At 36.3% G+C, this 26959-nt stretch overlaps 5 protein-coding genes and 1 long non-coding RNA gene across 6 annotated transcripts; 3 read left to right on the top strand and 3 right to left on the bottom strand.

Moving 5' to 3' along the window:
• Nucleotides 1-5456: 5456 nt before the first annotated feature.
• On the bottom strand, nt 5457-8715 carry LOC141900218 (sideroflexin-1-like). Its single transcript, XM_074787008.1, has 10 exons — nt 8581-8715; nt 7856-8207; nt 7612-7710; nt 7419-7494; nt 7242-7327; nt 6629-6756; nt 6498-6547; nt 6309-6358; nt 6183-6230; nt 5457-6098 (listed from the first exon to the last, which is right to left on the bottom strand). Exons 2-10 carry the CDS (start codon nt 8200-8202, stop codon nt 6002-6004), a joined length of 981 nt encoding a protein of 326 aa, XP_074643109.1. The 5' UTR covers nt 8203-8207; nt 8581-8715; the 3' UTR covers nt 5457-6001.
• Nucleotides 8704-11242, top strand: LOC141900219 (transmembrane protein 128-like). The gene is made up of 4 exons (XM_074787009.1): nt 8704-8825; nt 8978-9134; nt 9510-9677; nt 10158-11242. Exons 1-4 carry the CDS (start codon nt 8705-8707, stop codon nt 10309-10311), a joined length of 600 nt encoding a protein of 199 aa, XP_074643110.1. The 5' UTR covers nt 8704; the 3' UTR covers nt 10312-11242.
• Nucleotides 11243-11875: 633 nt separating this feature from the next.
• On the bottom strand, nt 11876-17756 carry LOC141898776 (uncharacterized). The gene is made up of 12 exons (XM_074784868.1): nt 17577-17756; nt 17068-17251; nt 16227-16312; nt 14414-16135; nt 14023-14240; nt 13857-13943; nt 13671-13781; nt 13368-13512; nt 13165-13288; nt 12952-13073; nt 12783-12869; nt 11876-12700 (listed from the first exon to the last, which is right to left on the bottom strand). Exons 1-12 carry the CDS (start codon nt 17671-17673, stop codon nt 12630-12632), a joined length of 3054 nt encoding a protein of 1017 aa, XP_074640969.1. The 5' UTR covers nt 17674-17756; the 3' UTR covers nt 11876-12629.
• Nucleotides 17757-17814: 58 nt separating this feature from the next.
• Nucleotides 17815-22249, top strand: LOC141898775 (1-acyl-sn-glycerol-3-phosphate acyltransferase epsilon-like). The gene is made up of 9 exons (XM_074784867.1): nt 17815-17950; nt 18278-18546; nt 19100-19178; nt 19257-19372; nt 19852-19935; nt 20019-20109; nt 20184-20345; nt 20423-20546; nt 20625-22249. Exons 2-9 carry the CDS (start codon nt 18328-18330, stop codon nt 20848-20850), a joined length of 1101 nt encoding a protein of 366 aa, XP_074640968.1. The 5' UTR covers nt 17815-17950; nt 18278-18327; the 3' UTR covers nt 20851-22249.
• Nucleotides 22250-22649: 400 nt separating this feature from the next.
• Nucleotides 22650-25714, bottom strand: LOC141898521 (eukaryotic translation initiation factor 3 subunit E-A-like). Its single transcript, XM_074784452.1, has 13 exons — nt 25620-25714; nt 25143-25260; nt 24944-25061; nt 24783-24825; nt 24589-24693; nt 24372-24497; nt 24016-24140; nt 23813-23930; nt 23569-23670; nt 23373-23482; nt 23188-23290; nt 22911-23045; nt 22650-22828 (listed from the first exon to the last, which is right to left on the bottom strand). Exons 1-13 carry the CDS (start codon nt 25707-25709, stop codon nt 22799-22801), a joined length of 1323 nt encoding a protein of 440 aa, XP_074640553.1. The 5' UTR covers nt 25710-25714; the 3' UTR covers nt 22650-22798.
• A 694-nt stretch (nt 25715-26408) lies between these two features.
• LOC141900807 (uncharacterized) lies at nt 26409-26956 on the top strand. Its single transcript, XR_012618785.1, has 3 exons — nt 26409-26485; nt 26660-26716; nt 26827-26956. It is a non-coding gene; the product is annotated as an uncharacterized LOC141900807 (long non-coding RNA).
• The last annotated feature ends 3 nt before the right edge of the window (nt 26957-26959 follow it).

Raw genomic sequence — 26959 nt, 5'->3', positions numbered from 1 at the left:
AATTCGAAGAATTGTGCATGGAAAATAGTAAGTCTGCACATTATATATGCAAACCAATCTATATTTATCCAAGTTTAAACATGGGCCATCATCACCGCTTAGATAATTAATCCCTTCTTGGGCATACTCTTGACAAACCTGTTGGTCGTAGTTCACGTACCTAGCGCAGATTTCAGCCTTGATATTGGTACCGTAAACCCGCAAGACCGTGCAGGATAGTATACCTTTAAAATAGAATAATCCCGAATTTGATGTTACTGAAATCATCAATGTCCAAAAGCAGCAGCTTCTACAGATGGAGGGAATGATTCTAAAAAGAACGCTAAGAATCGGATCATTGTACGTTTCTTTCTAAAACCCACTATGCACTACCAATATTGACGGATCAATCGGAGATATCAATAATACCTCGTCACCGCAAGGCCGACAAAGTATATTAAATAATTCGACTCAATTTAAATGTGGAACAATAATGCACGCATTTTCTGGATATTTTATGATAGAGAGGATTTTAACATCGTTTTACTTAACAATTAGATACGTACCGAAAACATAAATCACTCCACTGATATTCATGATGAGCTACGTAATTCTTCTGCTGGACAAAGATTTGAAAATGAATTCCGTCCGATGCGAACGCCACGATTCAGGGGAATGAAGTTATTTTGAAAAAAGTCGAAAATGGACCACTTTGATTCGCTGAATTTGAACGCGAATGAGAATCGAATTAAGTTCATTCTTTTTAATGGGCGATAAAATGAGCAACCAATAAGTATATATTCGTTTGATGATATATGCAGATACGTACAATAGATTGATGTCAGTAATATTTTTACAAAACTCAAAAAATACTGATGAAAAATCGATTCGTTTTCTGCCACCATTCTTCCAGATGTACCACTGAATTGTCAATTTCTATTAGCACGAAAACGTCAATAAAGAATGATACACAGTTGCTACGGTTATTTTGGAGTGAATCTGCTTATATCGAAGATTTCCTATAGTCAAACTCCTGGGGAAAATGCTACAGTAGACTCCGTTCAAGTCGGATCCGATAAAATATTTTGTGATAAGTGTCGTCCTTCGGTGGCGAAGATGACCATGGCATCGATCGGACCAGGGAACTCGGATCACTTCCCTGATCGGACTGTGTACTGCTACGGTGAGTCCGGAGGTGACTGGCCACGATACCAATCCGCCGGCAAGAAAGCCTCTTCCACAGGTACGGCAGATTATGGCCATTTCGAGCTCAGCATGTTGGGACCGGCGCTCCTCTGCTCTTCGGGTTTCTTTGGTGACGGCACTGCGCCAGGAGGGGCGGTCGGCGGCGAGTTTCTCAATACTATTACCCTGTATCAATAGTAAAGGCTTTAAATGAGACCTTCAGGCTGTCCTTGAGGCGCTTCTTTTCTCCTATAGCTTTACGCTTACCTTGAGATTTCCTTGTAAAGCATAGGTGCCACTAGGGGGAAAGGGTGCAGACGACCCCCATTTCAAAATCCAAGTTCTGGATTTTTTCATTCCAAATTTTGTTTTTTTTTCACATCCAGAAATTTCATCAATATTTTGCCTTAAAAAGTTCAGAAAACGCCCGGACTCTCAAGCTTCGAAATTCAAAAATTAAGACTATATCAAGAACATTCAAGGAATGATAATTGGATTCCGAAATGGGTTGCCTTCTGCGCTGGGCGGATACGGTGCAAAGTATGGCATAATAGTTCCGCCTCTGACCCCCCCCCTCCCCAGCTATTTCGGTATGCGATCGTCTAACATGCGCCGGGGGCCTGACCATCTCATCTAGGAGCCTTGCGCATGAGTGTGATTGCGCTGGGGTACCAGCCTGCTTAAGAACCTCAACATTGCGGACTTTGTCCTGCCAGCGAATGTGAAGGAGGTCTCGGAGCCATTTGGAAGTGGTTGCTCTGCCGCTCGTGCCTTCGGTACGCGGTCCATGTTTCGTAGCTTTAAAGTAAGCGTGGTAAGGACTGAGGTTTTCAACCTGTCATACATTACGTAATATCGAAGAACCGAATGGCAATCAACGGGCAGCACTTTTTGAGGCAGCACGTGTTCCCCGAGTCGGTTCAATAGTGCATGAATAATCCGCTAACAACGAGTATGGCGCAGCCCCTTGGTTTAGTGAAGGCAACTGATTAAAAATGAAAAACGGAGCTTATTTCCCGAAATAACTTGAATATTTTCTAGAAAACCAGTAATTTTCTAATTGTGCGTGCCACAATGTTCAGTGGCGCGAACGTCTCTCCCTCTCCCAAGAACATAGGCGCTGCTAATAGACTCAGACCGACCTCTTTGCCACGGTCGCAACATCGCACATTGCTTTGCAAGTTGCCCGTCTTCATTGGTCTGTCAAATCCTATACTGGTATTATTTTGTATATGAAAATAAGGGTTTTTCTAAGTAGAAATAAACTGTAAAAAAAACAACTCTCCAAAGTAGGATAAGGTCGTATTGTCGAATATCTTGACCGAGCTATGGATAATCAGGACCTCAGCTTACCTTAACCATGAAAATCCACTAATCCGCATCAATGAATTGGGGATTAAACGACGCATTAGACAAACGATGAATGACTTCAGGTAGTGACGATACTTTAATTATATTCTAGCTCCAATAAATGAATATGTTGTTGTTGTTTTAATTCAGGAATGCAATTTTTAAATGTATCGTCTACATAATAAATTATTGAATAATCTATTTTTTTGCTTCGAGCCATTCTTTGAAGCCGTCCATAAATGAATCTAGCTTCGTTTCCTGGTCAGTTTTATCATAACCTTCCGCGTATTGATCAGCGCATGTTACCGGTTCGTTATCAAGTACGTAGTTACCATTCTGCATGACACCTTTCACCTTCGTAAATTTTTCGTTGAATTTTTCATCTGCTCCAAATCCAATGCCTTATACAGAGGTATAGAACATTTGTTTACATATTCGTCGAAAGATCTTACATAGTCAATTATTCTATCAAGTGTTTTCATATCTTACCTGCAAAATCTTTCAAATCATCCCCAAAACACTCGAATATACACGGCAATTCTCTGAAACATTCGCACGAGTGGACGTGAATTCCATTATCCAAGATGCCACCCTTTTCCTCATTCATATAATTCACGAAAATACTGCACGAGAAGCAGCTATCCCAGCGGCACTGGTCATCGACTTTATTAATGACATCGATACATTTACGAAGTGGTTCTCCGGTAAATGGTTCAATTCGAAAAATTGTGCATGGAAAATAGAGAGACTGCACTCCATATATACAACTGCCTCTACCTTCTCCATTCAAGTTTGCACATGGGCCATCATCAGCGCTGAAGTAATCTATCCCTTTTTGGGCATACTCTTGACAAGCCGGTCGTTCGTTCGCGAACATAGCGCAGATTTCGGCCTTGATATCGGAACCGTAAATCTGCAAGACCGCGCAGGATAGTATACCTTTAAAATAGAATAACCCCAACTTTGATATGACTGAAACTATCAACTGATTTCTGAGTGAACGATCGGTATTTCTCATCATGATGAAATGCATAGTTTAATCATATGTAACCAAGTTGCCAGGGCGTATATAGTTCCAGGGGGCCAATTTTTAACTTGTCCCATCCAAAACTGGCACATTGATGTCCAAAAAGGCGCCTATATTAGGGACTTTTCCGCAGTGAAAATGCCCCAATTTAAGAGCACTCAAAATTTTGAAAGATTCCCCTGGATGTGTTATAAAAATGCGGAATAACAACCTTCTGCAGATGGAGGGAATGATTCGAAATTGGATTCTAAAAGAAAACGCTAGGAATGGCATCGTAAGTTTTCTAAACCCCAGTACGCATTTTTATATATTGCCGTTTCAATCAGAGATCTTAAACTTGTTTGATATCTCTTCAAGTACGGGCCAGCAAAGCAGATTTGCGGAGAACTTGACACTATTGTGATAAAAAAAAATTGATGTTAGTCCACGGATACAGTGGAACAATTTCAGAGTTCAAACTTTAAGTCGGCTTTATAAAGGCAAATGAGTACAATCAACAATCAAGTACAAGACAGCTAATGATTTGATAATAACAATAATAATAATCAACACCTTAATGTATTAATGCATCAATTTATTACCCGATGGATGTTAGTCAACAGAGGTTTTATTTGAAACTTTAGAAATCATTTCAGGTTTTATGAATTACCCATGCGTGTATATGTAGGTTCGAATTTTTCAAATTTTAGCTTTGAAAGCATAGCAATTGTATGTCCGGGGGATTTTTCTCAGTTTCTTGTTTCTCGGGTTTATTTCAACGGATTTTAACATCGTATTTTCAAACAACTAGTACGTACCGAAAATGTAAATCACTCCACTGATGTTCATGATGAGTTAATTCTTCAGCTCGACAAAGACTTGGATGAATTCCGTATGACGAGAACGCCGCAACAGGAATGAACTTATTTCGACATGGAATCAAAGTAGCCTCAAATCCTAATTGGACCACTTTGATTCGCTGATTTTTCCGCGAATAAAAATCAAATTAAATTCTGCTATTGAATGGGCGGTAAAATAAGCAACCAATACATATTCGTTTGGTGGTAATTATATTCGTAAATACAATAGATTGGCACTGTCAGTAATATTTTCACAACACTTAAAACATACTGATGAAAAATCGATTTGTTAACTGTCACGATTCTACCAGATGTAACCCCTTGAATTGACAGGTAAATATTGAACGAATGCCAATTGAAATTCGTGCAGTTGCAATTTGATGTGAAAAATTGCTTTGCTATAGATATTCTGTAATAAATATGTTCATCAAAGATTTCCTTTAGTCAAACATGATATTGTGAGAAAGCACTCTAAACTCCGTTCAAAACGGATGCGATCAACTCGGATAACCATTAGATGTTGTGACACTAACCCCTGTTTCGCTCCCGGCAGGTGTGTGGTGGGTTTGTAAGAGACACAAAATCAAAGTATAAATCACACTAAATCTATACCAATTAAATGAATAACAGGATCAATCCCTATTATAAGGTAGAAAATCCTACTATTATCCACTGTCCAAAAATATCGGAGCAGAGTCTACTGTACTATCCACAAATCTAATCATTCTCAGATTTTCGATTGATCCACATGCATCCCCTCGGCTGGGATTCGAACCTGATGGTATCGCTACACCGGAGGGGATGATCGACATGGGAGGCCATAGACAAAGAAAGACGATGTTCCTAGCGTCAAATCACTTATTCCTGGGAACATTTTTGATACCCTGAATAACCCTCATTGCAAGCACCGAATTAGTCTATGTCTATGAAACAGGTCCGTGATGTCTGGCCCTAGAACTCCTTTATCAGAATTTACTGCCCGATGATATGAAGCTATTTCCATATTCTGAGATAACTGTTAAAGCATAAGAACGAAAGAGATGAAATGTAATATTCAATTCATTTATTTATTCACACCATTAACATACGTAATATAATTGTTAAAGCTATTAAAACACCATAAAACATATGCATAAGTTTTCACGGATAAATCTCATAAAACTGAGGAAGAAAATGGAGATCTCACCAGAAACCGTATTCTCTTTACTAAGATGAAATTTTGTATATAGGATGCACTTTCATTTCGAACATGATTTACTCTAGTCCCAAAAATATCAATAATCTTTACTAATTGCACAAAAGTATATCAGTAACCTACACTTAAAATCAAACAGGGAAAAATTTCAGAAAGTAATTAATAATTTGCAAACATGAGAAGCACTTCATGCGAATGGTCAGTAGAACATGATTTTCTTTATGCTCAAGGACACTTGATTTACAAAATATTAATCATTTTCTAAGAACACACAATTAACTCGCAGATAAAGTGCATTATGGTCATACATATAATACTGATTATTCTTAGTGCACCTATTACTTTTATTAACATTTTCTTAGTTCAGCAACTCGAGTTAAAACCTTTGTAAGAGCCTAGTGCATAATTAAACAGATGTTGCCTATGTTAAAGTCCTTTGTTGAAGTACACAGTAGTTGGAGGATGGCGAAATTTTTGAGCTATTTCTTGTAATTCTGGTTCCAGTTTAGGCACAGATATTGAACTGAAATAGCAAAAAAAAAACAAATGTATTAATGAATCGCATGTAATTTTGAATTAAATTCTTTAAATCCTGAATATTACAAACCTTTTCTGTGGAAACAAAGCACAGCAGAGAGGTGTCGCAAATACCAGGCTGCAAAATACAATATTCAATATCGTTATACCAACTATTCTCTGTCACTAAAAAACAGCAGATTTCAAAGAAACTTACAAAATTCCAACTAAACCAACTTGACATATAGGATTCATAATAGGATATTTCTGAAAATAGAAAATTTTATATACATAAATCCATGAAAATAAGTGTTTGTAAATATAACTGGAGATCCGTAGTGTGTGTGACGAACCACGGAAATGATGAAATATACTAGGTGTTAATATAATTGAGACTAGACTTTACCCTAATGAAACTTCTTTTTTCCAATCTATCCATTATAACAGCGGTAAGTACTAGAACAGAAATTGATTAAAAACAATTATTCCCTGCTGAACGCGATACAAATTTATCTATTCTGCAAATCAGATACTCACACATGCCAGGTGCTGCCATTGAAACCCGTGATACTACTACTTGTGATATAGCTTTACGTGCAGCGGTTACAGATTCTCCAATTCTCTTTCCATATTCATCAAATACCGGAATTCCTACTGACAATTCCCTAAAAGTAATAAATGAGAGGAGTTCTAGAGGAACCGTGTCACCAGGTGTCAAATCAGTAAACATGAAAACCTGGTAGTAGGCTAACTTGATCTTATTAGAAATAAGAGCTTTTTAGTGCATGATAGTTAACTAGCATGAGAGCAACTAGTAAAGCTTGTATTTCTAATAAAACTTAAGTCTTCATGTTTACTTAAAATTCACATAATCACAAGATTATGTGGACCACACTTAAGATCGAAGACTATTAGCAGAGGTGGATTTAGAGGGTGGTCTCGACTGGGGGAGGGGGGAATTTGCAAATTCCCCCCTCCCCCAGCCGAGGAACTATTCCTTAAGAACCATCTTAATACTGAGGGTGGGACCCTGCAAGTGGCCTTTGACATTGCTGCTTTATCAGAGAAATACCTTTTATTCTGGACCCCGCCATCCAATTTTCCACGATCCGCCCCTGTGTTAGATTGAAAGATTTAGTTTGACACTTACCGACTTCTCATACAGGGTATATTGATACAATTAGCAGCAGCTACTGCTACGAATGGAACGAACCGTGCAACGATTGGTGGAAATCGCTATAAATGATATATAAATAGAAAATCATTGAAAATATGATATCATCGGATAGGTAAGAAATGCTGTCATCGGCAGAAATTGAAAACTTACATGTACTAATTTATTAATACCTAAAGCAGTTCCAACCGCACCACCAGTAGCAAGTACATATGATAAACCAAGCTGACTGAAACAAAATAGAGGATGGAGAATGTTGTGAAATTTGATTAATTGCTTCATCAAATTCAATTCATTTTTGCGGAGTTGTTGAAAGAATGCTCAATTTAGACTAATCATGATTTACCTGACAGGAATCGGGTGATCTCCACTTCTGTTTGTGTAATTAACCACTGCATTGAACGTTTGATTAATCCACTGCCAGAATATCGTTTGACCTGAAGTTCTGAAGTATATATGTAAACATATGTTTATTTGTGCATTCTTTATCCCGAGTCCAGTTTCACAAAAACTCCTAAATCGATTTAAGAGTTTAACTCACTCGTGAAACTGGACCGTCAGCTACAATATTTGATTGATTAAACTCTTACTTGTAGAATGTTAACATACAACCAGTAATTGACATATTCATCGGCACTTGAGCCGACATTCTTCCGATGAGCATCATTTTTTCACCAGTGTCCGGGTGAAATGCCGAGTCGTATAAATGTTTCGCTCTCCAGATTTCATCGTCAGTTACGTCCGGCGGTTCCTGTCCCTTTCTGTAGGCGTGCACGAGTTGTTTAGCCTCGTCTAACTGCTGAGAACTGGCGAACAAATTTAACGGATTCGTCGTAATTAGGAAATGTTTAGCGCGTCCGGTAAACGTTCCCTGATCGTATCTCGGTTCATCGAGGTTAATTCTTTGCTGTGAGCTGTCTGCGTCCGGTAATTCCATTATGCCTTTAATAGAATAAACGCTAATATATTATAAGGAGCTTTAAGATTATATCTTATTTAGTAAGTTTTATTGTCTGTCGGGATCTGTCATGTCTGACTGACGTGTCTGTGTAGGGCTAATTGTTTTTCACTTTTCGCCCTCTCTCCACCGTTGACAGTTATGCCAGAAGTGGTAACATCAATGAATGGAATAAACTCTTACAAATACAGATACACCACAGTACAGTCTATATATACAGCAGGGCAAGCAGCCGCTTATAAGAAAGTGTAAAAAAGAGGCTGACGTTTTTTGAAATTTGAGGCGGTTCTACTTTTTAATCGAAGACATATTCAGTGAGGTTGATCAGTTGATAAAATGTATTGATCTAAAACTTACAAATTCCTGAATCTGTCGTCGGGTGACCTGTAGGTGTTAAGACAACTGACCCCTCTGTCTTAACAAAATTGTCAGAGACAATTGACCGGAAATAGTTCACAACAGTAAGGTCAAGGACGTTACGATGGCTGCCGTCCGGAATGAAAACGACTTCGCAAATAAAACTGACAACCTGCGTCAAAGGACGAAAGAATCTAACAATCAAATCGGATCTGAAGATGTGCTAGATCAATTCAATCAGAATGGTAATCACTTTTAGTTTTAAATTCGGTCTTTTCGATGACTTATTCATCAAAATAAACTGCGATAAACTTGTTATTTCCGGGTTCGCTCGTACTAATTATCGAACGAAAACGATCTATTCATTGAAATACTTTTTCAACCTTTTATTTTCTAGTTTATAAATTCAGAGGTGATGCAAATATTGTGGAATCGGAAAAACAAATAGAAAAGCCCTATTCATTTGCCAATATGTGTTGGTTTGTCTCAGCTGCTGTTGTATTCTATTTGACTGATTTCTATGCTGCAATTATGTATGATGAGCGTGTTGATAGGTAAGTTATCATCACTAAATATCAACACTAAACTTCATATCTTCATATAAAAATTATTTGGCTTTCATTTAACCTACCGGGTAAGACCCCTTAAACCTCAGACTTTTTGGGATGAAATATTTGTCCCATAAATAGGTTTCCGACTTGCAAAATCTGGTTTAGGGACAAAATCAATCAGGTGAATGGATAAATTCGAGAATTCATCATTTGGCAGACTTTGCGCATTAAGACCGACCTAACTTGCACAGGTTTTACTGTATCGAGTTGTAGGTCTTAATTTTAGGAGGTCTTAGGTTTAGGTGGTCTTGACAGGGTAATTGGATCTTACCGGGAGGTTTTAATGACACCTATGATGATTTTTTTAATCAATTTCAGATTCTGGTTTAATGTTGGAGTATTTTTTATCGCTGTAAATGTTTGTATCGCGACATTTTTAATTGGCTGGTTGACATTTATAAAGAAAGTCAGCACCGATGACTGGGAGCAACTTCACCCTATGGCTATCCCTATAGCTTCAGCTTCTTTTTGTTTCGGATCAGTTTTGTAAGTATTAGTTGCTGTATTTCGTGTTTTGCTTAAAGTACTTTTATTTATCCTGCCAGTAAAAAGAATACCATTTAATTACTGATTACTGGGGTAAATATAAGATGCTAATAATAATGAAAATTGAGTCTAAAAAGTGTCATTGAGCTTGAAGTTAAGATTTTAACTACATCCAAACAGTCAACTTCAAGAATACCTCCATAAGTTACAACAAAATTATGAGATAGAACACAAAAATTGTGATACATTCTGTGGGTAAAACATTTGTATACAAAATGCAGAGCAAACTAGGAAGTGATTACAATAATATTTTCAGACTCATTTTTCACTCATGTTGTGGGATTTGTATTATCCTGGCAACATTTACAGGTGTTTCATCAATTACCATTGAAAAATTAAGCATAAAACATAAACCTTCTTTTGAGGATTTTTAGTCAATCACTGACTTTGTAAAATTGATATATCATTTACACTTTTCAGTCTGATACTAGGATTGTGGCCCTTGTGGGGATTTCTGACCCCGTTTATAATGGCTACACTGTTCATGGGCTTTATCGTCATAGTGATGTTGATTCCACCTTACGCCACGCGAAAAGAAAAACCTGTCGTCACAAAAATCGATAAAGATCTCTGAATGTTCGGCTCAAAACTATCGAATGATCTCCCATCTATTGAAATCATTTTCTTCCGGTGCATTTTCTATCCAGTTCCGGAAGTATTCATTTATTTATTTAGATTTATATTCAATGCTTGTTCTGTCATTTCTATTGCATTTTATGTTGCCAATTGCAACAGAGGTTTACATGTATTAGAATTCCAGCTGCAATGTTAGCGAGGCATTTAATTTAAAATGTATGGTAGAACCTGTTTTCTTTGACGATAGATCAATTATATATTTGTAAAACATCCAATTAAACGAGTATTTCAAATGTGTAATGGAAGATCAGATTTTCGATGTCACGTGTTTTTAAGTTCAGCATTTTAACCTATTATAAAAGTCATTGTTCATTTGAGTACAAGAACGAAGTCAAGTGAATACATACAAACTGTGATACTTTTATATACATAAATATCATGAATTTTTACTGTAATACATATTCATGTATTAGATGAATCGCATATTCTGTTTCTATAGAGTAAATGTGGTATATTTTATCTACTTATTGTGATCGAGACAGTTTGTAAAGCGAAGTATAAGATAATCATACACAGAGTAATGGAGAGCTTTAAACTGAAACATAATTCAGAAGTCAATTTTTTTATTTGTGGTGGCACATTTGTACTGTAGTTGTGATAAGGAATGAACTAAATACAGTTAACCATCTGTTTTCCATCTCTTTAATCCCTGATTACAAAGATTTAAATCGTTGTCAATTGAAATGATGTTCAATTATCACTACCCTCGATTATCCAGGTTCCAGAGTTGACTGTGTATTTTTCTAGTTCTGTTGAATATTTATTGATAACCTGTGGACAACTAGCAAACCAATGAAAAGTATTGATACACTGTAGTTATTTTAGTATAATTTCTAAAATGCAATGTAATAAAATAAACTGATTTTATTAGCAACTTATATATTGTATAGTTATAATAAACTGTTTTCTTTTGCGTCTTTAATATTTGACTTAGTTATTTCATTGATGTTATTGAGGCTCGAATAAGGACGTGTCTGTTTCCTAAAGATTCAGCATTTACAGTTTTACCGAATTTAGAGCTTGGTAGCAGCACTGTAAGGTCCTCTGACATTTCTATGAACTAATGTAATGTCGCAAGCCAATTAGTTTAGATAATAACTATCAAACAGTGCCTTGCCCTGTCCTCATTAATAATATTTTATTAAAATGGAATTGACTGTATTTCATCGTCAAAACGAGGTGTGCGTTTAGGGTGGTCGGCCAGTTTCACAGAGATTCCACCAGAGACCCTACTAGCTACAACCAAATTCATGCACTGCCTGAACTAAGATCGGGTAAAACCTGGAACAGGGTATACCAGACTAGGTTCAAGTTCGCTGTACATACAACTCAAAATAAATAGTTGTGACGCTATTAAAACAGGGTTTGAACCTATCCTGGGACTTCCTGTCGGCACATACAGTATGTTATCTCGGCCTCCTCCTGCATTCTTTTGTTTCTCAATTCTAATAATATTCCTCCTTCAAATGTAAAAAAAAATACCAATGATTCTGTATAAATATAGTTTATTGTGAATTGATATATATGGTAGCTGCAGCGGTCTTACACTAAACAATAGTTAAGTATCTAAAATTGCATATGAATTAATCATATATAAATATGCATTTGTTTAGTTCCAACATTTTACGAAAATTGAGCATTTTATAACCTTCAAGTCACATGTAAAAAATTAGATCACAGATGGCTAATTATTAACAAAATCTCAGCTGTGCTTTTACCCAAGTTGGAGAGAACCCCCAACTAATAACAATATATTTTGAAGGAATGATTCACATTTCTCAATGAGTGTTATTAAGATTGTTCTAGTACAGCATACAACTACATTAATTTCATACATGATTGGGAAAAAACGACAAATTACAATTACATGTTTCACTCTTAATAAATCTATATTGGCATTATATGAATTATACAAAATATAATCTTTTAAAGCTATACAAAAGCAACTCTTTCTTAAGCCATAATAATTACAGCCTCAAACTTAATCATGAGCGTATAAATCCATGAAATACATTACATACATGGCCTAGTATAAAGCCATTGTTCCCGAATCAAGCAAGGGAAACCTGTAAATCATCACTACACTATTATGAGCATCATATACATCACAAAATCATGCCTATTCAAGTCATGTATTTGTAAATTTCTAGACAAATCTTCAGCACAGTTCAATCCACCTTCAGTAAAAAATAATATCTTGCAAATGATATTTGATATGGATTAAATAGATATTCATTCAAGTCCTGAATCCATGATTCACATGATAGATGTTCTTGAAATTATGATTCCCAATAGCAACAACACAAGTGATGCATCGAATTTCATCCCTAGAAAAAAGCAATAGAGCTAACGTGAGCATTGATTGACTTTTTCACAGGAAAGGCTATTTATCATTGAATTTTAAATTACCTATGCAAATGGCTGTGGGTTGAAATTTGCCAAACTTTTCGGCAGGTGTCTCATCAAATTTTCTCAACAGCATTTCACCTTGCGCTCCTAGAATGAGGAAAGAAAAGAGACATGACATGAACGGATCAAATATAATGTGTAACAAAATACAAACATGCATCATGCATACCAGGGAAATATATAACTGCTTTCATACACTGGGAAGAAATCTTTCCATAATTTTCAGATGAAACAGTCACTTGCCATGTCTCAATATCCAATATCTTCACCACCATATCCCGTAACTCAGTCCTGTAAATCATTATATCGTTATGTAAACAACAGCAACGATTTTTTAGGAAAAAAATTTGCGAAAAATTTTTTCGTCGAAAAATTCTCTCACTTTGTGAAGGATGTCGAAGGGAAATTCATATCCCTTTGCGGAGTTGACTCGGGTACGATATCAGCGCAAGCAATTCTTGGGCCTCCAGAATTTTCGGCATGAACGACGAAAGAGCGACCAATAACTGGATAGAAATAATACACATAGTGACGAGTAAGCCTACACTGTGAATACTACATGAATATAGGAGTTGGTGTACGAACCAGAGAAGTTGCCAGCAAGTGGTAAATCAACATCAGTAAAGAAAGCCTTTCCACCACCGATGTCATACTGTCCTAGTTTGCGTGACTGGTCACCAAGTTCGCAGGCTAATGGGTTTGCGAATTTACAAGAAGTGGCATAACTTTTCTGAAACACGACCAAAATATATCCGTTAATTATGTCCCATAGAAATAAATCAATTCTTCGATATAACTGACAAAATGTTATCAAACAGGATACAATTTTTACTTTGTAACAAGATAACTTCCTAGTTTTGTTTATCAACTAAACAACAGAGAACTTACTGATGATACGTTTGCGAGGAATGGATTGTAATGTGGACTGACACATTTTTCAGCAACTGTCATTCCAAACCCAGTTGGTGATGTATGTACATGCCAATTGTGGTTACGAGTCTGAAATTGTTCACTGGTATATCTTAAAACATTTCCATTAAATCAAAGTTTATGCAGCAAGACCTTTCCACTTACTATTTTCTTGACATCATAGGAATACTTCAAATCTATTTCTATAGCTGTGTTGGAAAAATATCCAGTATCGAAATTCACGAACTGACTCTAAAAAGATAAAGTAGTCATATGAAGTCATTTTTTAATGATTAAAAGTATAAAAGCGGTAGAATATTATAATTCTTACCAAACTGATGTATCCTTCAATATCACCATCAAAACTAGCAGTCGCTTCAATAACTGTAGCGGTAGTTTTTTTAATTCCTTTAGTGTCATGTGTTACATTAGCACATTTCCAACGACTGCCATCTTTTTTATGAATGACAAGAGAACGACCAATCACGGACTGTGCCGAGGTCAATGATAATGATGGGTCGTTGAATGTCCTCTCAATTTTGTTCAGATCTAAAATATATTCACGTCATTTTATAATATTCTTCATCTAGATATCAAATAATCTATCATAAGTGAAGATAACTCTTCAAATGATTAAATCTACTTATTGTCTTATTGTCTGACCTAAATGGTAACAATTCACTTTGACAAATATAAGTAGTGAAAAAATCAGGTGAACTTACCAGTTAACAAACCAAATTTTCCACTAAGATCGCCAACTTCATACTGATTTGGACTACCGGTACCATTAACCGGCGCTTTTGTGGGTCCAAATGGATCAAAATGCCCAGCAACATTGGCAGGTGAACAAGGCAAGGGTTGATTGTAAGGAACAGGGTAAAGATGAACATGGTATCCTCCAGCATTCGCCGCTAGATTATACAACTTCACATCTATTGAAGTGGCGTGGTATAACGACTTCTGCTTCAGACTGATTGTTCCGGTTGGTCCACTGCCATCCGAAAAATCAGCAAGAACGGATGGCTGATTTTGAAGGATGACGTCTGCACATGACAATCTACTTCCATCCGGATTATGTACATCAACTGTTCTACCGATTATACTCATAGGTCCTGATAAAGGCATCAATACATCGGTGAAGAAATACCTATTCCCTCCTCCTATATCGATATTGCGGTGTTTTCCAGCAAGATTTCCGAGTTGACATCGTAATTCACTATCTTTATTACACGCAGCACTGTAATTCCTACCCATATACACATTATACGGGTTGAAACGGCCCCCCTCTGATGCACAGCGAGCTTTTCCTGGTGCCGTAAAATCAGCCGAAATCGGATACTTATGAATGTGCCACATGTGATTCTTCGTAACTGTACCATCCAATCGATCCAGAGAAATATAAACTGTCGTTTCAGTCCACGGATCCGTCGCATCTTGTTGGAATATTGCATGGCCAAAAACTGGGTATTTAAATGAACCAATAGCTGTTCGTACATTTCCTCGTAATCTTATATGACAACAACCAACAGCCCCATTGGACGCCTGAATTCTAATCGACCGTCCAATCACGCTATTGTGACCAAATAATTGTAAATAGTGATTGTTCACCGTGAAGTTGGTTGATTTCATCAATGCAGAAATTCGAGAAAAATAGGTTTTTGAAAGATCACCGACTGGATTTATATCGGGAGTGGAGTCTACGGCTCCTCCGGCTGATGCTAGTGGATCGAACACAGGCCCCAGAGTATCATTGCTGCATACATCCTCAGATTTAGTAAGACGAGGAAAAACTGGAAATTCACAAATCTGGAACTGAGTAAGCGCACCGCCCGAAGTATATGAGATAGATATTGCTGTCGGTGATAACGGGTACGTCTGTTTGAACATCATACCGATTCGAATTCCGTCTCGGTTCACAGAGAATGACGCTTCTTTAGGTTTTAAATCACGGATCGCGGCACAAGTTAACACTTGATCATTACTGTCCAATAAAACCAACGCCTTTCCAATGACTCGTCCATCGCCGAGACCGAATGATGAGTCAGTAAACATACTTTTGATGCCTTCCCCGACACCGACTTGTACATCACCGTATTTTCCAGACAGATCTCCAACCAGGCATCCAGTTGGGTTCACTTGTGAGCATCCACTCGGAGTAATACCGTTTGGATTCCAAACTTTGCCAATATTTTTACATCGATCCACAATTGGTAGAGCTTCATCTACGGAACCGTCGTAAATTTTAAATTTTCGTTTACTCGCGACATTCGTCGCATCAACGACGTAAAGCTCCGATAAAATGGACACGTCTTTCGAGTTTGAGGAACCTCTAAAGAATACATCTCCACCGATAACAGTAGTAAATCTGGCATGAGCTGTTTTTGTATAACTGTCAACAGTAGCACAAATCTCCCATGAAGCAGCACTCAAACGGATTGAACGACCTATCAAAAAATTCAACACCTTTCAAAAACATTCCCACTGAAAACAATATATTTCTTATACATTTTAATCTTACAAGAAAATATTCATTACCTGCTATACTGTTTGAACCGCTCAACGCTAACTTTTTTGTTATTGGGTTTTGCAAGTTCGAAGTGGTTGCCGTAAAATTTCTGAAACTAGTTCAAAGATCGAAAACAAATGTCACTGGAGAGCACGGGTTTCAATTTCAACAGAAAATCATGTCAAGATTCATGAAATTGGGACAAAATTGTCTAAACCTACAAGATTGAATTACTAAAACCTACATGAGTGTTCTCTGTTTTGATCTACATATGATTATAATCAACTGAGTGAAATGTCATGCGCTCTATGATTTTATCAAATGAATTTTAGAAATAGAACTGATAAAATTGGCAAAGATCCATTTTTTATCATATATTGACATAACAACATGTAGGCCTATATAATAATAGCTAAACAAGGCCAGTCTAAGACACTGTAGATATATAAATATATATATATCCGGTACCGGAACAGCAAAATGATAAAAATAATGAGTTACATACAATACAAAACAAATGTTGTAGCTCTATTGACTAGGCCTATGACATTATCAGCGTTCAGGTTTTCATAGGCAACAAAAACAGCTAGTATACTGGTAACGATAAAAAATTATACCTCAATTTAGAATTCAAAAATGTGGTTTCCATTTAAAATAATTGACATTCTGCCAAACTAATGATTATAATAATGGTTTTGTTTCTTTGTGAAAAGAGATCGTAATTATACAGTAAGAAGAATAATATCCTATTAAATTGAAAGGTGATAATTATTTTTCTTAGAATTGGCTGACTATTTACTCAGTTGGAATGCCATTTAGTGTTGTTCTGAATGACCCCCCCCCTTCCGCACTATAATCATGAACACTTACATTTTGCCAATTGTAGAACATGGCTTCGGCTTTTGATAATCTACAGGAAATTCTCTTACTTCAAACTGATATTGCACACTGGAGGGAGTGCCAGATAGCGATAATTTTATAGATGATGAGTCAAAAACTACAGAACCAGTGACGCCATTCATCTGAACATCAGCTTTTAATTGTAGAGTTTGACCTGGAATGATTTAAAAATTAAAAATCAAACTAGGGAAGTAAATTATATTCACATTGAACTCAAATCAATGCATCCAACAATCTGCCCATTTTCCACTTAATCTAAAACAAAAACTAATTAGAACAAATTAAAATCAAAAACAAAACAAAAACATTGCAGCGGTACGTCATAGTCAGTAACCTGTCTGTGGTTTAGTTTCACGATCGGATATTTTCACAAACCACGTTGCGGTATGGTATAGTATAAGCCCATCCGATTATGAAAAGCTTACCACAAACGATTAGGTAACTAACTACTGCGGTACGTCAGTGAGTATTGTGCTTACGTTTAACTATCTTATTCTCAACGTTTGACAGTAATGACATGATCAATAGGGTTACCCCTATAACACATGACGGTGTATTCCACATTCTCTTCACCATGATACAGCGAATAGACCCGTTCAACGCGACGTGTCAAGTGGTTATGGTTGAGAGACGCTACCCGCCGCGCCGCATGTGATTTATGGGACATCACCATAAACCGGAAAGCTGTGTCGCTTTCTAATCGATAGATGGCGCTACTATTGATAAAGAGGCTGGTGTGTAAAAAATTTTCAGTATTAATAAACACATATGTGCGGGAAGAGGCGGGCACAGAAAGCTTATAACAGTTCATAAACTGCATGATTAGAAACGTGAACCGCCAAAGTGGTTCCAGGTACTGAAACACTGACTTCACAATATTAATTTAAGGCTTTAATCAAGGTAGAGATGAACATTGTCAATTAGACAGTAGAGTAGTAGTCTGGGCCTAAATCGCTTGGTAGCCTCTTCAGGTGTGAGAATGCAGGTGGACCTACAGAAGCTTGTCAAGATAGTTGGGGGTCCAACATGGGTCGAATATTTGTTTTTAGACCCCCAGCTATCGTGACAAGCCCCTGTGGGGGACCCCAATCTGTGTCGTGACTTGACAAGCCCCTGTCGTGGCTTAAGCGCTGCAGTGTAGCCCTTTCAATTATCACAGTGCTTTGATTTTGTTTTACAGCTAAAACTGAGCAAATTAAACGTCATATTGCGTTGAATACAGATTTTAGAATGATGCTTGCTATAATGAATTGTATCCGGGAATTGAAATGGATCGTACCTGCAACGTTTATGGCTGGTACTGCACCTGTTTATTACGGTTTATGGCTTCCGATGAGAGTCGTTACGTTGTTCTTACCAAAGAAAGTTTTCCATTTTGCTGATGATATTTTCTACTCGATGTATCAACGATTAATTCTGTTCTTCTTTGAGCATTATCCTGGTGTTGAGGTAAGAAAAAGACTTAAGTTGTAGGACTAACTCCTTTTTGGTGTGATTGCACCGCTGGTTAGGTTCTAGCTCTGGGAACTCCAGACTTGCATTATAAGTAATCCCAGAGTATTGTGTGTGTTAACCACTGCCAGACTTATTTGATGTTTAACCCTTTCAGTGCTGACTAATTAATACCCTATAACGCTAGAGAAAATTTGAAAATTCTAAAAAATTCCACCCTAGTGTGTTGAACAATGGGAAAACCACTATAGTGCGTCTACACCGCAGTGCGGTGTATCGTTAGTTACTATTATTTCACTATGTTTGACACTTGCTGCCATTTTTCAATAGAGATAATTACAAATTACGAATTACATCAATACACGGCAGTGCGGTGTACTAGCAAAATCCATCACTGATTTATACACCGCACTGCGGTGTAGACGCACTGAAAGGGTTAATTGATATAAGTCTGAATGCCTAATGATTTTATAGGTTCTCCTAGGGTTATTCGTATAGTCATAAATTTCTACCCTGAAAATTTTTAAGATATGTTATCACTGTTTCTAAGGTTGTGTTTTACGGAGATTATGAGGAAATTAAAGGGAAAAAAGAGAATGTACTATATATATGCAATCATCAATGTACCAGTAAGTTAATCACAAATCACTTTTGAAATTCCTGTTACTGGAATCAATCATACTGAAGTTAATTATTGTTATCTGTAGTTGATTGGGCAGTTGCAAACATGCTTGCACTGAGATGTAACAGTCTAGGTCAACTGAGATATGTATTAAAAGATGAATTGAAATATCTTCCATTGTACGGATATTACTTCAGACAGGTAGGGCTCATATTGTAATTAATGGTTAGTAGATTAGATTTTATTTTACTCATAATCATCGCTATAATACATATACATTATATTTACGGGCAGAGTCATCGATTTTCAACAAAAAATTTAATATAGTAAATAATAAATGTACATGTCTATGTGATGATAGAGTGTCGAAGCATCAGATTTAAATTCCAATCGAGACTGGAAGAAATGCAACAGCTTATTCTGTTTATACACTTGTTTGTTCACAACCCATTTCTAATTGTTAAAGGGACACACCCTTACACTATCATACACATCCCAGTTTAACACGTGCGGGTACTGATGCTTAGAAATAATTACAGTTTCTGCACTTGCTCAATTGAACATGGTGACAATCACTTACATGTTCTCTCACCAGGAACATACAATTGACAACTACAATCCAATGATATAAATCTTAAATCCGTCACATAAAAATAAGTTTCTTGTTAATTTTCTTCTAGCATGGTTGTGTCTACGTAAAACGTGCAAGAAAATTTGTACCAAAGAAAACAGCTGAGCAAGTCGAACAATTACGAGGTCTACCAGTGAGTGCTTCGCTGAATGATCTTATTCATCTACGTTATCTACAATCATCACTTACTTTATAAAGTGCTTTGTTTTATTCTAGTTCTGGCTAGTGATATTCCCAGAAGGAACACGCTTCAATCCAACGAAAAAACAAGTGATAGAAAAAAGTCAAAAATATGCAGAAAGTGAAGGTGTGAGTGAACAAGTTGTTTTTATATGCAAAGTAATTTACTGTTGTTTGATTTTCTATTTTTGTATTCTTTAGGTTTAGAAGTATTTGAACATGTATTAACCCCTCGCGTTAAAGCTACTCATATGGGAGTTAACATGTTGAAGGGACATATAGATGCACTTTACGATCTAACCATAGCATACTCCGATTCAACAGATTCTACTGGAAAGAGAATAACTGCTCCCAGTATGGCTGGTCAGTATTACAGTTATGTCGATTATTCATTCAATTAAGGATGTCTCGACTGATTTCGATTTATTTTTGAAATTCAGCCATAGTTGGTGGAAGTGTGAGTAAAATTCATGTCCATGTAAAACGTATTGATATCAATGAAGTACCAACTGAGGAAAAAGCCCTTCAACAATGGTTACATCAACGGTTTTCTATCAAGAATAAGTATGTATTTACTAAGAGTTTCTACTCGATTTCTTGAAAAATAAAAAGAGTCTTTTATGGTAATTTTCTATTCGACAGAATGATGGATCAGTATTACCGTGACATCAAACTCACCGGGGACGCTGATTTAGGGAAAGATGGAGAACATTCTCCACTCTCTAGATGGCGTACTTTACCCGTGGCTTTAGGATTTGCGGCCATATTTATTCCGATGATGTTGACCAGTATCGGACGTTCGTTGTATCTGAAATATACTGTCGTCGGTACAATTACTGGAATTGTTTGGATGTTAGTACGTTGGTAAAACTGTATCTAGATACACTGATACACTATTATCATTGATCTTCTTATTCTAAACTCTTAATACGGTGATTTTTCCTTTGTTATCTGTTGTTGGGCATTGCATGCAGTAAATCAAAAGAACTTTTTCTCAAACTGGTGCTTCACTTTTAAGATCCATGTAAAATACAGTAACTGAATGTCATTATAGCAATTCCCGTTACCCATTATAGCATTTCACGGGTAATGAAAATAATCATGAAGACCATTTTGCATTTTTGAGCCCATGGTATTATGATTGTAAGCAATACTGCGCATTAAGAAACCAATAATTTAGTAACGAGTTAATTGATGAAATCTATTACTCATTTTCAATTATATTTTCGAAATTTCCTCATTTCTCTTTGTTACATATCAATTGTTTTTAACTGTAACATGAAATTCTTTCATTCGTTCAAGTCACTTGTTTTAAGTTAAATTAATGTTGTTGATTAAGTGTTATAATATGAATGATGCAACAAGCCTTTCTTATATCTCAACGCTGCTGACTTAACTACCGTAGCTACTGCCCTGAAATATTTCGATTCTCATCAATACAAGCATATTTAAACAAGGATCAGTTCATACTGAACTGTTTTTACTAGGCTAATTTTTTAATTTAAGAATAGTTTTATTGATACGGGAATACGAAAGAACTGTTTTGATAACAGGTTAAACTAACTCCACATTGAATGGTGTATGTGGGTGTATGCTTGGTTTATATGTAGGGTAAGCTTATTAGGTACTTGCTAAAAAAGCACAATATTTTAGGTATTTGCTGTTGTCCGATACGTGTAGTATCTAGTCAGTACAAAATGTGTACTACCAGTAATAGATGTACAATACATGTAAGTATTACTGGAACTGGTTACGGTTCAGTTAGATTATTGTGGTAAATAACTACATTAAATTCTGGGGATTGAATGATTTATGCCAAAGAACAATTTGGATATTTGATATACTGTGGTGTAGATCAAAAGATTACGTTTAGTACCCATTTGAATAGAACTGTTTGTATTAGCGAGTAATCTCATGGTTGTTCCAATTTTACATTCCTTTGAAATGATACTGAAGTATTTTATCCGTATGAAACGCATTTTACAATGTTTTTCTTGAAATTAGGTTCTAAAATGAGGTGCTTTATTTTTTTCATTAATTGTGCTAATACACGTGTACATCGGCATATATGGATTGCATGTCCATTTAGTAGCCTTGCCTGTAGTACAGTCTCTGTAATGGATTATTTTTTTAGCTGGCTTTCTTTATAATCCAATTTCAATATAATGTAGAGCATTAAACACTGAATAATACTCCAGGGAGTTCATGTACTTTCCATTGGGAATAATTACTCAATATAGCCGAAATAGTAGTTGTACGTCTGTCAATGTGTGGTTAAGAAATAAAACAAATTCAATCAGATTTTTGTTCGTATATTTTGAATGGTATTTGCAGGTACGATAGTCATCGTCCTTAGAACTAACCAATAGATAGATTGATGAGGCACAATAGACAAAGAAAACAAAATTACAACACGGTTTGTTGCAGCAAGTCTACAAAGTGCTACTTTTTGGAAAAACCGTTAAGGCCCCGATTTGTGTTTTCTTTTCACTAAAATGTCAAGTGTTAAATGTGCTACTTTTTGACTTCCAAGTATCTGAAAAATCTTTGTCCTAGCATTTGAAATATTTGGTCCTGTGAGATCCGAGGCAAAAACTGCTACTGCTCCAACACCGTGCTGAAAATTGCTCAAGCCTTTCTACAAACGATGCACAAGATTGATTTCCATCGATAGAATTTTATGAATTTTATTCTAATATTTATTTTCATCACATGTATTTGAGTCTCAGTGATTATAGAGTAATATTTGACCACGGCTTCGACGGTTGTTGACTGTCACTGAAGTTTGATAAACGACGATAAATCAGCGGCGAATGTTAGAACTCTGGTCCTCCCCACTGGTTCAACTGGAATTAAATGATAATGCTCAACTACCAATATCTTAGGTAAATGGAATTTTGCAAAATAAGGCATGATCTGCATACTTACATTTTCTTGACTTTTTACTCCTAGACGTTTTTCAATGTTCATACACAACATTTGCGAACGAAACGATAAACCTTTCGTTTTCTCGATGACCTGCTGGTACGGCGACACTGCTTGAGTTCCCATTACAACATGACCCTGAAAGGCAATCACGCGGTTTAATACAAATACGATTCGAAACTCAGTATATAATTGATGTACCAAAGACCAGAGTTGAGAAGCAGAGAAAAATTCAATGAATAAAGCAGTTTACTTGTACGGAGTCTTCTATATTACTTACTAGTTTAGAATCGATTTTAGCGTCTAATCTTGCATTACGTATCAGATTTACGATCCATCGTTCTGCATCTTCCGGGGTCATATTCAGTTTTTCCGCTAACATACTAATAAATATAAATAAAACGCTATTCTTAGTAATAGCTCGAAATTCTGAGAATCGATGATCGAATACGGAATGAGAATTACCTGATACTGATACAATTATGAATTCTACAGAATGTCTCAAATATAAACAAGCGAGCATTTTCGATGAAATCATCTAAACAGGCTACCAGGAAAAAATCATTGGTCAAAACCTGAAAAATATACATCAAAATACTCGGTAATGATGACTAAAGTAAGAAATAGGATTAAAATTTCCACGGCTCAGTAAAATTCATACCGTTTCACATTCTCTCAATTTCTGTTGAGCTCCGTCAAAATCAAAGTTAACGTATAAACATTCCAAGAATTCAGTAATAGGGTCGCGATACGTGTATGATTCCTGAAATATAACATTGATATAAAGAGGTCTTGCGCGTGTGACATCAGTTTGTTATATGCTATTGACTTGTGTATAATGCAGTAGTTTAAGCATAATTTACACAGGGAGTAGTGGGCAATTTTTTCAATGGTCCTGTATTTACCTGTTGAATAACTTTGACTAAATCTTTTAGAACAGTTCTTCGTCTCTTGTTAGTGATAACGGCTGTGGTCAGATAACGCAGAATATGGGGACATAAAGTCTGGATAGCGTTCAAATATCTGAAAAACAAAATTCCAGGGTTGATTGGAAAGCCGATCTCGAAACATTTACGAGAAAATAGAAATAGGAACTTCAGTTACTTACTGCGGCTGATAGAGAAACAGATCAATGATAAGATCACGTCCACGAGGATGATTGAAAAATACGAATAAACTCCAGTGAATAAACCAAGTTCTCTGCTGCAATAACTGTAGCGATGAACCAAACGTCTAAAACAAAAACAACAACATGAAAATCAGTTTAATTCTCTAATACTTTAGACACATTCACACTATCGCTAGTTAGTCCATTCTTACTAGCCATTTACACATTTTTAAATCAGCTGTTAGTAATTATTACTAACAGATTTTGATTTATTAAATAAATCAAAACGGACTAAATTTAGAATGTTCTTAATAACGTAGTGTGAAGACTTATGAGCTTCATTCAATAATTATTACATTAGCCTCGATGATATCTTTCAATCTGTTTAAATCCTCTAAAGCTGCATCCCAGTTCTGCATCAAAATCTCCGACGCCAATTTACCCCATAGAACATTCAGGAAATTTTTGTCGTGGCTGGGGATCTGAAAATAGAGAGATGGCAAATTTATGATAGTTTTTGCAAGTGTCCAATCAATTATGATATTACTGTCAATAGGTCAAGGGAAAACTTACCAAAACTCGAACAAAGTAGAGATATTCAGCAGCACCAGAATAATTACCGCATTCATATTGAAACTTGGCAAATTTATACAAAGTTGTTAACATATCATGCTGAAACTATAGAAAACAAGAAACATCTCAAAACCAAAGATTTCAACTCAAAAGACTTAATGAATCAGTGTTTCACTCGCGGTTAGTAAACTTACATCATGATTCTTGGCCAAAAACTCGAATAGCTGTCGTCCATCCCTGTCGAACAACAAAACAGAAATAAATTTCAGAATAAATAATACCGATGAAGGCTTCACCTGAGGCTCAATATAGGGGGTAAAAAAGCTTAGCACTAGCTCGATAGTGAAATAGTTACCTAGATTGTTGAATTTGTCGCAGGACTTCTTGATCTTCAAATATTTTCGTAATAGGATCAACTGCAGCTTGTAATTGTTTTAATTCCTCCACAACATCTACACGTTTATCTCTCAATCCTGTTTATAAAACAAAACAAACAACCATTAAATTATCGCTGTATACAGATGAGATGATTAGAGGTTTGTCATGTATTCTACCTTTAGGGACTTCTTGATCAGGGTATAAACTCTTATGCACGTCCATGGCAAAATCAACCATGTTTGTGTTGCTAAGAAGCTCCAGTTTTCCTTTAAGCATTTCATCTTCATTGTATAGCTGGAAATTACAAGATACATTGATAAAAATCGAGGCATATGGATTTGCCCGCCAATCCAAAATCTTCCAAATTCATCCTTCACTAAGTTCTAAGAACATTAATCGAGATTAATATCCCAGTTATAAATAGTCCATTTATACTTAAATGACACCATCCTCGTATCTAAAATTCTAGGCCGCAACGTTAGATGGTTAGGTCCTAAGAGCTTAACGAATTAAACTCAGACTATCCGGGAGTCACGGTGTGGAGCCGGTGGATGAACGCGCACATATTATCACTAATAACCCTTAATAGGGGAATTAAAATATCACATAACTTTACATATATATGATCTTATCGATGAAATCCTTCTATTTACCTCTTTTACAGACAGAAATTCCAATAAAGGAAAGACTAAATGTCGATCTAAATACTGTGCAATCTTCGTGGTGAGGTCGAACTCCGCCATCTTGAGCCGTGGATCTGCGGTGCACGATAGATGGCAGCACTATTGCTTTCAATGTTTCAAAGGCGGTTCATTCAAATTCTTCAAAGAACTTTCAGTAGCAATAAACGATTCATAAAAAAAGATTCGTTGTAAAACATAACATTTGTATGATAAACAGGGACTCGAACTTAACGTGCGTCTGGGCGTTGACCTAGTTGCGCTATGCTCCCGTGTTGAGCTGCGCTATGATACCGTGCTAGAGAATCAGTGAATCGTAACTAAGCAGGCCGTGGGCCGCGCGTGGCTGTCGGCCGGCAGGGTGGATGGGACGGCAATCAAGCGTGGTGTTAGCCAATTTATGTTTATTATCCGTGAGTGAGGCCTTCACTCTTTGATTCTACTCATTGCCCTCTATTCTTTCTCTATTCCAATCCATCGATAATCGATAGAGCGTCATAAATTCATGTTTCCACAGAGCTCGGTACGGTATTGTAAGGAAATTGAGTTTTTAAGGTACGTTCCCAATTTCTTTCCAAAATCTAAACTTTTGTCTCGAAACCCTCATACTGTAAAAGGTTATCATTTGAAAGAGCTTTGTTGACCTAATGAGCGATTATTTTCTTGTCTTCGGTCATTTTATCAGATCTTACTTTGGCAGGTGTTGATAATCATATTTACTTTTGTTCTGAGGTTAATATGTTTCAATATCTTCGCGGATACACTCACATAATGAGCAATGGCTTATATTGTTTATAATTTCGCAATTTTATGTGTATTATTATCATCGATTCACGCAGGTAAGAATAGAGATTAAACAATTTTCCGTGAAGTCATCTATCTGGAGCAACGCGAATTTTTGTTTTAAAGAAAATAATATTTTCATTAAAATCTTTCTGAAGTTCAAATTTGACTCATATTCATTGCGTTTTAACGTTTTTCCTTCGAATTAAATTGATCACAACTCTTTATAGAATGGTTTGTGCGAACTGGAAGGCAATTAACAAGACCAGCTCAATGCAATGATATCAGTTAGTATTTATCTGAATTACATAATCGAAATTTACTACGTTGGTCCTGATAAATCTTACACTCACACTCACGCAACAAACAATACTAAACGATTTATTAATGTTTTTAGGAAATATTCATAAATCTGGAAAACATTACCATTATAAATATACTGGTGATATCAATTCGTGGCATGATTCGCAAAATGCAAACACATCTTCATTACGTGTTCACTGTGCGAGTATCCAAGTGATAGCGATCCA

The sequence above is a fragment of the Tubulanus polymorphus genome, chromosome 2 (genome assembly GCF_964204645.1).
Source record: "Tubulanus polymorphus chromosome 2, tnTubPoly1.2, whole genome shotgun sequence".
In the NCBI taxonomy this organism is placed as follows: Eukaryota; Metazoa; Nemertea; class Palaeonemertea; order Tubulaniformes; family Tubulanidae; genus Tubulanus; species Tubulanus polymorphus.
This window is presented reverse-complemented; position numbering and strand designations above follow the sequence as displayed.